This window comes from Oryctolagus cuniculus, unplaced genomic scaffold, assembly GCF_964237555.1.
Source record: "Oryctolagus cuniculus unplaced genomic scaffold, mOryCun1.1 SCAFFOLD_92, whole genome shotgun sequence".
Lineage (NCBI taxonomy): Eukaryota > Metazoa > Chordata > Mammalia > Lagomorpha > Leporidae > Oryctolagus > Oryctolagus cuniculus.
Genome location: NW_027208381.1, coordinates 56,880 through 72,458, shown reverse-complemented (window position 1 = coordinate 72,458; position 15,579 = coordinate 56,880). Strand labels below are relative to the sequence as shown.

At 49.5% G+C, this 15,579-nt stretch overlaps 1 protein-coding gene across 2 annotated transcripts; it reads left to right on the top strand.

The window, feature by feature from the left end:
- Positions 1 to 358: 358 nt before the first annotated feature.
- LOC127486625 (beta-microseminoprotein-like) lies at positions 359 to 14,935 on the top strand. 2 transcript variants are annotated; one of them, XM_070067860.1, is made up of 4 exons: positions 359 to 578; positions 4,815 to 4,920; positions 6,893 to 6,998; positions 14,720 to 14,935. In XM_070067860.1, the coding sequence occupies exons 1-4, from the start codon at positions 576 to 578 to the stop codon at positions 14,847 to 14,849; spliced, it is 345 nt and encodes a 114-aa protein (XP_069923961.1). In that variant the 5' UTR covers positions 359 to 575; the 3' UTR covers positions 14,850 to 14,935. The 2 variants fall into 2 exon arrangements, with proteins under 2 accessions (XP_069923961.1, XP_069923960.1); XM_070067859.1 differs by having other exon boundaries at positions 369 to 578; positions 4,579 to 4,920.
- The last annotated feature ends 644 nt before the right edge of the window (positions 14,936 to 15,579 follow it).

The following is a 15,579-nucleotide window of genomic DNA, read 5'->3' as shown; positions in this document are numbered from 1 at the left end:
AGGGGAAGCTGTGCTCCCGGCCCTGGAACACTGCTGCTCTCTCCTGCCACACTCTAAAGGCAGTGCCAACTGGACCATAGCTGCAGGCCTGGTGGGCCAGGGTGGGGGATGGCGTTGATTCCTTGGGCTGTTCTTACTCCTTCACAAAACCCAGCTTCATGACCTGGCTCTCGGGGCTGGCATTTCTGGACTTCCATTTCTTTGTGCATAAAATCAAGTAAGAAGGTGTCACATGCCCAGCACAGAGTGACGGCTCTGTGAAGGGCAGTGCTCTTCTCCCCCACCCTTTCAGGTCAAGGGGAAATGCAGTTGGGGTGGGGACAAAGGTAAACACTTATTTGGGGTGGAGGCTTGCTTTATGAATCATCGTAACTCAGCTGAACGCAGCCCTCTGCAAACACTTGAGGTGTTCTTGGCGTGTTACTTTCTTGAATGATGTTGCGTGGTGCTGGTGGCGGGGCGGCAGGTGTGTGTGTGTGTGTGTGTGTGTGTGTGTATAATTGTCCCTTCCTATATAAAAGTGTGGCCTGACTTGTCCTGGATGCACCTGTCTGTAAGGAACCCTGCTCACCACAATGGTAGGTAACTGAGTGGGTACATAGAGACCAGAAAGGAGGGGGGAAGTGTCTTCCTTATTTCACTTCTACTTGTACTGGAGCTCACGGGGTGCATTTAATGGTGAGTGGATCTAGTTAGGAATCTTCCGCATGTGACTTGCAGTTCAACGTGTAGAGTAGAAAAAGGGTCTGGGGACTCTGGGAAATCCTAACGAGTTCCCTAAGATCTGAGTTGCTCTAGAAACTCTGGGGTTCAGTGAGGTCTCTGGTGTCTCTGATTCTTGGGGCCTATTTGAGTGGCTGGTGAGATGGAATGCAATGCCGGACCAATCATTGCACCATTTTATAGATAAACTGAGCCTGGGGACTGGAAGAGACTACAAGCCTATAGGGAGCTGAGTGCAAAGCCAGGGGTTGCTCTCTGCAGCAGGATCGCCTGGGAAACCTTGAAAAATACTGACAGGAGCTCCCAGACACTCAGATGTAATTGGTCTGCAGTGAGAACAGGGTTTTTGTTTTTTAACATTTATTTACTTATTTTAAAGGTCAAGGTCTACAGAGAGAGGGAGAGGGAGAGAGAGAGAGAATCTTTCATCTGCTGTTTCACTCCCCAAAGGGACTGGGCCAGGCTGAAGCCAGAAGTCTGGAACTTCATCCGGCTCTCCCATTGAGTGGCAGGTGCCCAACTACTTGAAGGGCCACCCTCTGCTGCTTTCCCAAGCACATTAGCAGGGAGATGGATTGGAAGTGGAGCAGCCAGGACTCAAACCATGACCCTATGTGATGCCAATATTGCAGGTGGAGGCTTAACCCCCTGCCCCACAACACCAGCTCCTATCTTATTAATTTGAAAGGCAGAGTGACAGAGAGAAGTGGAGAGACAGAAAGAGCTCTTCCATCCATTGGCTCACTCTCCAAATATCTGCAGCAGGCAAGGCTGGGCCAGGGAAAGCCAGGAGCCTGGAGCTTCATCTAGGTCTACCTATGTGGGTGGCAGGAACCCAGGCACATTAGCAGGGAGGTGGATCAAAAGTGGAGCAGCTGGGATTCAAACCAGCACTCTGATAGAGGATGTCCCAAATAACACCTTAACTTACTGCACCACAGTGCCAGCCCCCAGATCCCTTAGTCTGTGAACTCATGAATGCTCCACCCACATGACCTAATCACCTCTGGGGGGGGGGGTCCTACCTGTTAGTGCCTTCCCATCTGGGTTGAATTGTTACAGGAGTTTGGGTGACGGCATTCAAAGCATAGCATGCATGCAAGACAAACTAACTTTTGGGTGGGGCCGGGGAGCGGGCTGTTTCTGAGACACTGTCACCTGGGTAATGCACCCTCTTAGTAAGGTGATCTCCTATGGGTCACTGTCATTCAGTCTCGTGCATCTCCAGCACCCCCAGGAGTCACATCCTGCAAAGTCTTCATCTCCCTGAGTGCCCCAGGTCCTGCCACCACCAGCCCCGCCCACTTGCCAGGTGCTTTTCTGAATCATCCCTGGTTCTTAACCAGCTCTGTTCTTGGGCGAGTAGTGTTTTTCCATTTCCCACTGCTATGGGGAGGAGTCTTTTCTGAAGATCAAGTCTGGGAAGTGAAGAAGTGAAGATTGGCATTGTAAACGGTGTTAAGGAGTTTGATGCACGCTCTCAAATTGCATGCCCTAACCATTGTTCCAGCCGACTGGCCCTTGTGCCTCTCACATCTCACCCATGTGTCTGTTTCCCTCCGGGTGTTATAAATTAAATGGTTATTCTCGCCATACCATTATGGTTCTATTTTATACACATTTTACATTTGTTTTGTTTTCAGTAAGTTGAACTTTTTTCGTGCTTGCTCATCATGTTTCATTGTGTCTATGCATGGGTGTGAAATGCCTTTTAAAAAAAAAAAAGATGTATGTATTTATTTGAGATGTGGAGTTACAGTGAGAGAGAGAGAGACAGAGAGAGAGGTATTCCATCCACCAGTTCACCACAAATGGCTGCAACTGCTGGAACTGGGCAGATCTGAAGCCAGGAGCCAGGAACTTCTTCCAGGTCTCTCACATGGGTGCAGGGGCCCAAAGATTTGGGCCATCCTCCACTCTTTCCCAGGCCACAGCAGAGAGCTGGATCATAAGAGGAGCAGCTGGGACTCAGACTGGTGCCCATATGCGATGCTGGCACTGCAGGCGAAGCTTAGCCCACTACGCCACAGTGCTGGCCCCAAAATGCCATTTTTATACTAAAATGTTTTTCTTTTTCTATGAGATGACAGTCTTCCTGTAATGATACTATTTTCCAAATCTGATATCTTTTTAATTTTATTTATATTTTTGCAATTTTTTACATACTCAAATCTATTTTTTTCATACTGCATAAGATAAATATTTGCCAATGTTTTCTGTGGTTATTTTATTATCTTGTAAACATTTGAGCCTTGAATCCTTTTCAAGCTTCTTACATTGTGGGAACTAAAGTAAGAAACTTATTTCTTCCCCACACAGTGCCTCACTTGTTCTAAAACCATTTAATGAATCATTACTCTCCTCAAAGACCATGCTTATTTTGTAACAAACTTTCATACAGATTTATGAGTACTTTCTGGGTTCTCTATTTGGTTATGTATATTTGCACTTCTATTCTTTTTAATTTATTTTATTTTTTATTTTTATTATTTTTTAAGATTTATTTATTTATTTGAAAGGCAGAGTTACAGAGAGGCAGATGGGGAGAGAGAGAGAGAGAGAGAGAGAGAGAGAGGTCTTCCATCTGCTTGTTCACTTCCCAGATGGCTGCAACAGCTGGAGCTAGGCCAATCTGAAGCCAGGAGCTTCTTCCAGGTCTCCCACGTGGGTGCAGGGGCCCAAGTTGGGCTCAAGGACTTGGGCCATCTTCTACTGCTTTCTCAGGCCGTAGCAGAGAGCTGGATTGGAAGTGGGGCAGCTGGCACTCAAATTGGCCTCCATATGGGATGCCAGCACTGCAGGCGGTGGCTTTACCTGCTATGCCACAGAGCCAGCCACAGGCTAACAACTTTTAAGTGTCACAGGTTTTAAGGATTCTGCAGAAACAAAAAAAAAAAAAAAAAAACCTGTAGTTTAGAATGCACAGAAGTTTGTGCATTTTAGTTAATGTACTTTGTAACCTAAGTTATTGCAGGATAATTCTGTCATGTATCCTGTTTGTATTTGTTGGTGTAGTTCTCATGACAGACTACACACATTTTTGTCAATCTGTACTTTTTTCAAATATTGAAAACCTTATTTTTTAATTCTTTGCATTTTTCAATTACAGAAAAGCACTTCAAGTTTTTTTATGTGTGAACATTACATATAAAGCCTTTAAAACACATAACTTTAGTGCCAAAAGAGAAAGTACAAGGTGGGAGTTGTGGCACAAGAGGATTCAACTGTGGATTACCAGGCCAGTGTCCCGTGTCCAGTGCTGGCTCGGGTCCAGGCTGCTCTGCTTCTGACCCAGCTTCCTGCTAACGCTCCTGGGAAGGCAGTGGAAGGTGTCTCAGGTACTTGGGCTCCTGCAACCTATATGGGAGACCCAGGTGGAGTTCCTGGCTCCTGGCTTCAGCCTGGCCCAGCCCCTGCTGTTGGGGCCGTGTGAGGAGTGAACCAGCAGATAGAAGGTCTCTCCCTCTCTCTCTCTCTCTCTCTCTCTGTCACTCTGCCTTTCAAATAAATATTCTTAAGTACTCTCACCCCATCTTTGTTTTTAGAAGATTCCTGGGGATTATCATTTTAAAGTTAGTTTGTGCAGTTTATCTAGGAACGATGACAAGCGTAACCTGATCCTTCTCCTTGTCCTTGATTTCAGCCTAGATCCCTTGGTCTGTTCATATGGTCGGCAGCGATGCCTTTGTCATCTAGAAAATGAAAAAAATCATCTGATCCTCATGCTCACAGCTTTGCTTGCACCTGTCTTTCCTCTGGGACCCCCAGCTGACCCAGCTAGCCCAAGAAAGCCCCAGCCAGAGTCTCTTCCCCTTTATCTCTTCCTGAAACTCCTCCACCCCTTCACTCTTGCAGATTCTTGCTAAAAACGACCCTACCCAGAAAGGCTTCCCCGACCGCTCTGTGATAAGTAGCACATGGGCATCATAGCTCCAGGACCTTGAACTCACAACTCAGTCTTTCTTTGGCTCATGCTCTGGACTTGCACAGGTCTTGCTCCATGAGGGTGGCAGCTCCATCTTTGCACACCTGCCAGGACCCAACCCTCTGGGTTCATTCATGCTCCGTCCTCACTCCTCTTCATGTTACAGAACACTCTGCTGGGCAGCCTTGTGGTCTTCGCCAGCCTCTTGGTGTTGTGCAACATGCAGTGCTATGTCGAACTCTATGACAAGAACCCGGAGGATCCCCCTGATGGTGAGTCCCCATTCTCCAGCGTTGATTATGTCACTGCAGCCTGGGAGATGTGACCTGTGCACTGGTGCTGAACACCTTTGAATCTGCATAAGAAAGAGGGTCAGGGCAAATATAGAGATGGTGTCAAAAGGATTCCAACTTAACCCTAGCTGGGTGAGAGTTGACTTTGTTCTTCTTTTGAAACTTACCAGCGCTCAAGTCCCATCCAATCTAAAACCAGGTAGGCAAATGAGAATCACTGGGGTATGAGCTGCACATTAAAAGCTCCTTGATGGGGTGAGCATTTGGCTTAATAGTTACACTGTGGCTTGGGACCCCGTATCCCATACTAAAGTGCCTGGGTTCAAGTCCCAGCTCTGCTACCAATTCTAGCTTCCTGCTGTTGTGCGTCCTGGGAGGCAGCAGATGACGGCTCAATTCATTGGGTCCTTGCAGCTCATGTGGGAGACCTGGATGGAGTTCTGGGCTCCCAGCTTTGGCCCTGGGCCACACCAAGGTTGCTGTGGGCATTTAGGGAGTGAATCAGCAGATGGGAGCACCATATGTTGCTCAAAAATAAAATAGAATAAAAGCTCCTTATTTGACTATGAAGTGGGGCACAGCCCTGGGTCAGTGGCTCTGCAGGCAGATGTGGGAGTCTGCATGTCTCATGCCACCCCAGGTGATGTTGCAACTGGTCCTTCCGGGACACTGGGACCACATGGATGCAAAGCAGAGGATTGTACCCTTGGTTAAACATTTGAATTCTTGGGGAGTTTCTTTTTTTTTTTAAGATTTATTTATTTTATTTGAAAGAGTTACACAGAGAGGAAAGGCAGAGAGAGAGAGAGAGAGAGAGAGAGAGAGAGAGAGAGAATCTTCCATCTGCTGGTTCACTTCCCCAATGGCTAAACTGGCTGGAGTTGGGCTGATCCAAAGTCAGGAGCCAGGAGCTTCTTCCAGGTCTCCCACGTGGGTGCAGGGGCCCAGGGACTTGGGTCATCTTCCACTGCTTTCCCTGGCCACAGCAGAGAGCTGGATTGGAAGGGGAGCAGCTGGGACTCAGACTGGTGCCCATATGGGATACCGGCGCTTCAGGCCAGGACATTAACCCGCTGCACCACAGCGCCAGCCCCGGGGAGTTTCTTAAACATGTGGTGGCCTGGGCTTCACACCCAGAGACTCTGATTTCCTTGCTCTGGGGTGGGTCCCAGATGTAAATTTTTTTATTTCAAATTTTCCATTATCTATTTTGTTTATTTGATAGGAAATGGAACAGGGAGAGAAAGAGACGGAAACAATGAGCTTCCAAACCCTGACTGGTCCACTCCTGAGATAGCCCAAATGCCCACCTCCAAGTGTTCAATTAAAAAAAAATTATCTTATGTATTTTAAAGGCAGAGTTACAGAAAGAGAGGAAGGGACAGAGAGAAAGTATGAGAGTGGGGAGAGAGAGACGTTCCATCCACTGAGTTTCCCCATGTTGAGTGCCAGGGGCCCAACTAACTGAGCCATCTTCCACTGCTTCCCCAAGCACATTAGGAGGGCACTGGGTAGGAAGTAGAGCAGCTGGGACTCAAAGTGGCACCCATGTGGGATGCCGGCCTCTCACAGGTCCCTGTAGGTGGCTTTGAAGTGCCCCGTATGTGTCACATGTTCACCCAGGGTTAGGGACCGCCGATGAAAAACACAGGGAGGTGCTGTGCTGAGGTATTTCTGCAGAGAGAAGCCAGCAGGAGAGAACTTGGTCCCACAGAGCCCCATGCTTGTCCTAGCTGTCTGATTAAAGAGGAGGGCTTTATATCTCCAAATGTCTGTCCGGAAATAAAACCTGCAGGGATTCAAGCTTTGTGACAAAATGTCACCAACGGCAGGTTCTGCACGGCAGCACCTTTCCCGGACACCATGGTCACATGGCAGGGGGCTGGCCTTCCTGTCCTCATGTGCCCTGCTCCCGCCAATGCTCCCGATGATGTCGCTTGTGTTGTCTTAGAATGCAGGGACCTTGATGGAGTCACACACAAGCTGAACGTGGAGTGGAAGACTGAGAACTGTTGCACATGTAGTTGTGATGAGACTGGAATTCATTGCTGCAACACGTGAGTCACACGGGTAGTGGCGGAGAGAGGAACAGCACTGCTCCTTCTTTGAAAACCCTGTATTTTGGGGGCATCCTTGTTTGTTTTAAATAGGCTTTTTTATAGGCATTTTTAAAGAGCCTCTTGGATTCCCAGCAAAATTGAGCAGAGCTAGAGCGATTTCTCATACACCTCTGCCCCCATACATGCACTGTCTCCCTGTTAGCAGTGTCTTCCACCAGCGGTGCATTGGTTACTGACCTCACATGGACTCATCCTTGTCACCCAATGGCCACAGTTCACATTCACTCTTGATGTGGTGGTGGGGGTTGAGGGATGGAAGTCATTTTTAGTCCTATTTCTTTTATTCTTTATGTAATTAATTGCACACACACACACACACAGAGAGAGACAGAGAGAGAGACAGAAAGAGAGATCGAGATCTCCCACGTGTCAGTTCACTCCCTAAATGCCTTCCTGCCAAGACTGGGTCAGGGAGCCAGGAACTGAATCCAGATCTGCCAGACTCCCATGTGGGTGGCAGGGACCCAAGGACTTGAGCTCTCACTTGCTGTTTCCCGGAGTGTGTATTAGCAAGAAGCTGGAATCTTGAACTGGGACCCCAACCCAGGGACTCCAACATGGAATGCAGGCAATCCCAGGGGTATCTTAACCACTAGGCTGAATGCCCACTCCTCTCTTCCTTCTTTGGCTTGTGGTGGAATACGTAGCACATTAAACGTACCGTTTCAGCCATTTGTAAGTATACACTTCAGTGGCGTTAAATAAATTCATGTGGCTGCCACCCCCCTGCCATGCCCTTCATCCTGAAGAACTGGGATTCTGCACCCAGTCAACACTGCCCTCGCAGGGGCTGGTGCTGTGCTGCAGCGGGTTAACACCCTGACCTGAAGCGCTGGCATCCCATATAGGCACAAGTTCTAATTTGGGCTGCTCCTCTTGCAATCCAGCTCTCTGCTATGGCCTGGGAGAGCAGTAGAAGATGGCCCAAGTCCTAGGGGCCCTGCACCCATGTGGGAGACCTGGAGGAGGATCCTGGCTCCTGGCTTCAGATTGGCGCAACTCCAGTGGTTGTGGCCGGCCATCTGGGGAGTGAACCAGTGGATGGAAGATCTCTCTCTCTCTCTCTCTCTCTCTGTATCTACCTCTCTGTAACTCTGTCTTTCAAATAAATAAAATAAATCTTAAATTAAAAAAAAAAACACTGCCCTTGGGGCTTGGCAAACACCATCTGTCTCTATGAATTTGACTGTTCCAGGCTCCAAATGTAAGTGGAATCATGCACGTGTTTGTTTGTCCTCCTGAGACTGGCTTCTTCACAGAGTGTGGTGTCCTCCGAATTCACCCATGTTGTGGCCGGTATCAGAATTTCCTTCCTATTTGAAGGTGGACTAACACTTCATTCTGCACATTTTGCTTAGCCATTCGTCTGCTGGTGTACACTTGGCTGCTTCAGTTTTATTTCCTTTATGTTGCTTTTGGAACTTGGTCAACGCCTTCTCTTTAAAAAGTATCTGTTTTATTTATTTGAGAGACAGGTAGGGCGAGCTGCTGCCTGCTGGTTCACTTCCCAGATGTCTGCTACGTCTGGGATTAGGCCAACAGATGCTGGGAGTGGGAACCAATCCATGTTGGTGGCAAGCCTCAACCACTTGAGCCACCGCTGCTGTCTCCCAGGGTGTCCATTCTCGGGAAGCTGGAATTGAGAGCAGAGCTGCCTTCAACCCACTACTCAAATGTGCGATGCGGCCACTCAGCCAGCAGCTTAGCCTCTAAGCCCCCAAATGCCCACCCCAGTTTCCTTATTCTTTGTTTAAAAGATTTATTTATTGGGGCTGACTCTGTGGTGTAGGAGGTTAAGTCTCCACCTGCCATGCTGGCATTCCATATGGGCGCCAGTTCAAGTCCCAGCTATTACACTTCTGTTCCAGCTTCCTGCTAATGGCCAGGGAAAGTAGTGGAGGATGACCCACGTGCTTGGACCCCTGCACGCACATGAGAGACCTGAATGAAGCTCCTGGTTCCTAGCTTTGGATTGGCCCAGCTCCAGCCCTTGCGGCCATTTGGGGAGTGAACCAATGGATGGAAGATCTCTCTGTCTCTCCCTGTAACTCTGCCTCTCAAATAAATAAGTATTTTAAAAAATATTTATTAAAATATAAAATATATAATATAATTTATATTATTATATTTATTTATTTGAGAGGCAGAGTTACAGAGGGGAGGGAAGAGAGAGAGAAAGAGAGAGAATCATCCCTTGGTTCACTCCCCAAATGATTACAATACCAAGGGCTGGGCCAGGCCAAAACCAGGTGTCTGGAACTTCATCTGGGTCTCCCAAGCACTCAGGTCATCTTCTGCTGCTTTCCTAGGCCATTAGCAGAGAGCTGGATGGGAAGAGGAGCAGCCGGAACTTGAACCAGATGCCCATATGCAGGTGTCACTTTTCCCTGCTGCAGCACAGCGCTGGCCACAGTATCATTAGCCTTAAATCTCTGTATCCAGAGGGGTTCTTGGAGACAGGAAAGCCTATGCAGTGGTCGATGTTATTGGAGAAGCTGGCCCAGCCATCAGTGCAGCCTTGGCCTTGGCCACTAGGAGGAGCAGGCGGTGCTGGATGTGAGGTGTAAGGAATGAGGGCGCAGCGTGTGTACCTTGTGCTGTCAACCCTATGTTGTGCTGCTGGGAGTTCTACCCACCCACGTCAGCTCAAAGGTCATGCAAATGTGTTCTGCTGGGGTGCTGTGGACACCAAAGTCTAGACTGGGGAGGAGACAACACAAAATACCCACAGGTCTGTCCACACCAGCCACCCTACTCCTAGCCCCCTGCCCCAATCCATCTGCCATCCACATCAGCTCTGGCCTGTGGTGTTTCACAAGCACGTGAGTGGCCTTGACGGGAGCACGTGTGTAAAGCAGCTTTCCCACACTTGCTGGTCACAGAGTCCTCTGGGAGGCCAGGTGAAATGCAGATTCCTGGGCCCTACCCCAGAGCCTCTGATCAGAATCCATAGAGGAGAGACCACGGAACCTGAATTTTTTAAAAAATATTTTTATTTATTTATTTGAGAGGTGGAGCTACAGACAGAGAGAAGGAGAGACAGAAAGAAAGGTTTTCCATCCACTGGTTCACTCCCCAGATGGCCACAATGGCCAGGATTGGGCAGATCTGAAACCAGGAGCCAGGAGCTTCTTCCAGGTCTCCCACATGGGTGCAGGGGTCTAAGCACTTGGACCACCTTCTTTTGCTTTCCCAGGCATATTAGCAGGGAGCTGGATCAGAAGTGGAGCAGCAGGGACTTGAACTGGTGCCCACATGGGATGCTGGCACCACAGGCAGAGGTTTAGGCTACTGTGCTGCAGCACCAGCCCAGGAACCTGCATTTTAACCAGGGCTTCCAAGAATCTGATGACAACTCCAGGGAGTAGGGGAGTGATCTTCTGACCCAAACCAGAACACTTGAATCTCATTGAAGTTCGCGTGGCTGGCAAGTGCCACTCACATTTGTGAAGCAGGTGCCAATGCTAAGTACCTACTGGAACAAAAGGCATATGGAACCGGGCCTCCAGCTGGCTGCCCGCCCAGAGCAGGCTCCCAGGCATCTACTGGCTGGGGCACTGTGTGTTCCATTTGAATCTTGATGTTGTGGCCCCAGAACCTTGAATTCTCCCTTGTGTCGAGTGTCAGTGGGACCCTGGTGTGCCTGGCTGGGTTAAGGGCTGGTGAACTGTGCCTTACTCCCACCGAGGGCACCTCCGTGGTGGCATCCCCATCCCATCAGTGCTGTATCATCACGTCCCATCCATGGGACCCTCTTCTAAGGTTCCCATGGACCCCGAGTAGAAAGCAGCCAGGGCTGCCCCAGGCAGTGAGGTGGGAGGAGCCTCGATGCAGGAGTCTCAGTGAGCTTACTCAGCTCTGGCTTGTTGCATGCATTTGGGAAGTGAACCAGCAGGTGGAATCGCTCCCTTCCCCCATATCTCTGCCTCTCAAAAGATAAAAATCCATTTGCTCAGCAAACACGTCAGACCTTCTCTGTGTCAGTTCTGAGCGCCCTGAGCCTGGAATGGCAACTAGCACGTGGTTGGGGTGAGGGTACCCTCTCCCTCTCTGCTGCTATGTTGCCTGTCCACAGGAAGTATGCTCACTTCTCTCTACTGCTCAGAATCAACCCCTTCCCTGGAATTGCTCCATTGCTTACCAAGTTCATTTTTCTCATGAACTCCTCTCTCTCCCTCTCCTGACCAGAGCAAAATACAGATTTTGATTAACCTTTCTTTGGGAGAATTTCCTGGATCCTTGCACCTTACTTGAGACACAGGTAGATTTCCAAGTGGCAGTAGCAGTGGAGCCTGGGGCTGGAGGCCCAGGCAGAGGCTGCCCCCATCAGGGGGTGGAAGATCTGGCCTCCCCACCTCCCAGCCCCTGCTCTCTGACCGCAGCGAGGGAGTGAGCTGTGGAGGCAAAGGCCCAAGGTCATCCAGCCCCCAGCGCTGAGACACCCCTAATGTTCCAGTTTTCCCTTCTCATTCTCTCTTTAGCTGTTTCAGCTACAGAATTGGGTCTGATTTAAATGAAAATATGCATCCAGTAATATGCCCTTTGCCACTGCAACTTGTACCTGCACGCAGACAACAGAATTACACAATTTCATTTCCTACTAAAAACTTGTAAAAAAAAAAATCTCACCTAGGGGCCAGCATTGAGATGCAGCAGGTTAAACTGCCACTTGGGACAACCACATTTCATACTGGAGTGTTGTTTCCAGTCCTGGCTGCTCTAGTTCCAGTACACTTGGGAGAGAGCAGATAACAGAGCAAGTGCTTGGGGTCCTGACTCCCATGCGAGAGACCCAAATGGAGTTCCAGGCCCCTGGCTTTGGCCTGGCCCAGATCTGGCTGTGGGGGCATCTGGGGCAGTGAATCGGCAGATGGAACATCTCTCTCTCTGTGTTGCTCTGCCTTTCAAGTAGATGAAAACCAACAGACTTTAAAAAAAAAAAAAAAAAAAAAAAAAAAAAAAAAAAAAAAAACTAAGAATATCTCTTGAACAACAACCACTTTTCTTTTTAATGTTTTTTTTTTATTGTGGTAAAATCTATATGACCAAACATTTGCCAGTTTCACCACTTCAAAGCATACAGTTCAGGGCCGTGAAGTTCATGCACAGCCAGAGGCACCCATCACCGCCATTTCTAGAACTTTCCAGGGACTCCAAACCAAAACTCCCCGTGTATGCAGTCCTACCTCCCCCTCCTCCTCCCCCAGTCCCTGAGAACAACTAATCTACTGTCTCTGTGGATGTGCCTAGTGTAGATCTTTCTTGGAACTGAATTGCACATTTATCTTTTGCACTCTGCATATTTCGCTCAGCAGCACGTTTGCAGGGTTCATCCGTGTTGCAGCCTCTTTCAGTAACCCCTTCCTTTTGAAGCCTGAAAAATATTCTGTGTTATCGGAATAGCCTATTTTACTTCCGTTCCTGTGCTGTGGGTTGCCTGCACCTCTGGGCTGTAGTGGGTCCTGCTCTACAGTATGGTTGAGTCCCTGCTGTCAGTTCTTTGGGAGCGTGTACCTGGGGTGGAGTGGCTGGGTCTCATAGTGTGTATTTTTTTTAACTCTTTGAGAAACTGCCCATCTGTTTTCCACAGTGGTCACAACATTCACATTCCATCCTGTAAGCAACCATATTTTTTAACTTAAAATATTGTTGGATTCAATTTTATCAGTAAGCATTCTTTTAAAAAAGTTATTTATGTATTTGAAAGGCAGTTACAGAGAGAGAGGGAGAGAGAGAGCAAGAGAGATCTTCCATCTAATGGTTCACTCCCCAAATGGCCACAGCATCCAGGCTGGGCCAGACCAAAACCAGGAGCCAGGAGCTTCTTTCAGCACTCAGGTCATCTTCCACTGCTTTCCCAAGTGCATTAGAAGAAAGCTGGATTGGAAATGGACTTTGAACTGGTGCCCACATGGGATACTGGCATCACAGGTAGCGGTTTAACCCTCTACGCCACAACACTGGTGCCCAAACAACCATTTTTAACATCAAAAGTTTCAGTAATAATTTCCCAAGTTTTCAGTATAACACATAGTAATTATAGCACTATTGGAAAGTACAGGAATAAAATATATTTATAATCTCACTGCTTGAAGGTAACAACGATTAGTATCTTATCCTGATTTCCTTCTAACTCCTTTTTTTGTTTTGTTTTAAATATTTATTTATCTGAAAGTCAGAGTTATAGAGATGGAGAGAGAGGAGGGAGAGGAGAAAGAGAGAGAGAGAGGGGTCAACCATCCACTGGTTCACTCCCCAGATGTCCACAACAGCCAGAGCTGTGCTGATCCGAAGCCAGGAGCCAGGAGCTTCCTCCAGGTCTCTCACGTGGGTGCAGGGGCCCAAGGACTTGGCATCTTCTACTACTTTCCAAGGCCACAGCAGAGAGCTGGATCAGAAGTAGAGCATCCAGGCCTCCTGGCTTCAGATCAGCATGGTGCGCCAGCTGCAGCATACCGGCTGCAGCGGCCATTGCAGGGCGAACCAACAGAAAAGGAAGACCCTTCTGTCTCTCTCTCTCACTGTCCACTCTGCCTGTCAAGAAAAAAAAAAAAGAAGAAGAAGAAGAAGTAGAGCATCCAGGACTCAAACCGGCACCCATATGGGATGCCGGCCCTGCAGGTGGTGGCTTTACCTGCTATGTCACAGCGCCAGCCCCCCAACTCCTTTCTACACTTTTTTTTTTTTTTACATGACAGATACCAAACTCTAGGTTGCAATTGTGTAGTCTGGGTTTTCCACTCAATAGTCTAGCATTAACACTCTCGCACCTCATCAAAACTCTTGCTAGTCATTCCTTAGTCTTCAAACAGATTCAGTGCTGAACCCCAGCGCTGAAGTCAAGTCTCGAGCGTTTGCTTCCACTCGCGTGCAGCATGAGCCAGCAGGAGATTGGTGTGTGAGTGCCCTGACACCACTGGCCCAGAGGGAGCGCCATCCTCAGGTGTCTTGGGAGGAGTCAGGCAGTTGAGATAGAAGAAAGGCCCTGGCTTTGTTGGTGGCCAGTTGAAAGGAAAGTGAGGGTCATCTTTTGTCACAGAGGGTGGTGGGGAGCGGCTGTGTGTATGCACCTTTTGGGCAGAGACAGTTTAAATTTAGGGTTTACGCATGAGCTTCAAGGGACCAATGGGCCCCCAAATTATTTGCCCCACTGAATGTGGGGGTGAATATTCTGAGGGAGATGGTCCCCAGTCTTCAACTCCTTCCTGGGCCCCATGACCCCAGCCTGGAGTGGCTCTCTTTGCTCCTGTGGGTTGAGATGGCTCCTCTTCTAACTTCCTTCCTGCCAAGCTTGGGACAACCTGACCACTTCCTGAACAGGGACACCAGGGACAGCCAGGCTGGAGCCACCTGCCTGGCTCCAGAGCAGCCCAGGCCTGCCTCTGGGGCTATCAGAACTCCTGGCCATCCTGGGCAGGCCAGACAGGCTGTGTGATGGATGGCAGGGATGGTTTGTATGACTCTGCAGAATGGGCAGGTGCAGGTTCCCCGGGGGCCACGCTGTGGGGCTGACAGCAAAGGGTGCCATCCCGTTGATGATGGCAGTTGCAAGGTGGGGGGAGAGGATCTGCTGCAGTGTGGCCCTGGCTGGGCTGGGGTGGGGGTAGCATGGGGGAGTCTTTTCCTGTCTAACAGGGCTTGGTTTTTCTCGATGACAGTGCTGCCATCCCCGGAGGTTTTGATACCACAAAGTGCAAGACGATCTTCCACAAGGACACTTGCAGCTACTCCGTGGTGGAGCTGGAGAACCCGGACAAGGAATGTCCAGTCAGCTCGTGGATCCTGTGAAGAGCTAGCGGGCCCAGGTCCTCCCGCGGGCCCGGACAGCCCGATGTACAGCCCTGCTTATCAGTAAAGCATGTGTGGAGCAATCACTCGGCTGTGTATGCATTGATTGCACATTTTAAAGCATGTGAACTGAAGAGATGAAAAGTGGAATAAAGGTTATGCCCATGTGCCCGTACCCAGCGTCCCCCGTCCCAGCGCTGGGCCACCCCTGTGGTTTCTGCCCGCAGCCTGCTCTCTGCTGGGCAATGAACACAGTCTATGCGTCTTTGCGATGAGATGGATCCTTTCCCTGTTTGGGGGTGTTCGTGTTTATCCTCCCTTCCCCTTCATGGGCGAGGGGCCTCTCTCTCTGCTGTGGCTCCCCACAGGCTGAAGTGGTTGCCTGAGGATAGAACAGGTCAGAGCAAGGCAGCCGGGAGAAGTGTCCAAGTCCTGGTGCAGCATAGGGTTGAAGAGGCCAAGGCTGAGAGGGCGTGGCCTGAGGGAGCCAGGGCCAATGGGTTGTGGCCTGGGGGAGCCTGGGCTGAGGACCTGGCCTGGGGCAGCCAGGGCTGAAGGGGTGTGGCCTAGGAGCAGCTGGGGCTGAGGGGCATGGCCTGGGGAGTGAGGGTGAAGGGCGTGGCCTGGGGCAGCCAGCTCCCCTCCCAGACCACTGAAAACAGTGACTTAAAAATGCACTGTCAACTTCTGTTCAGCTGGGCCAGGCAGTGAAGGGGCACTGGCTGGGTAT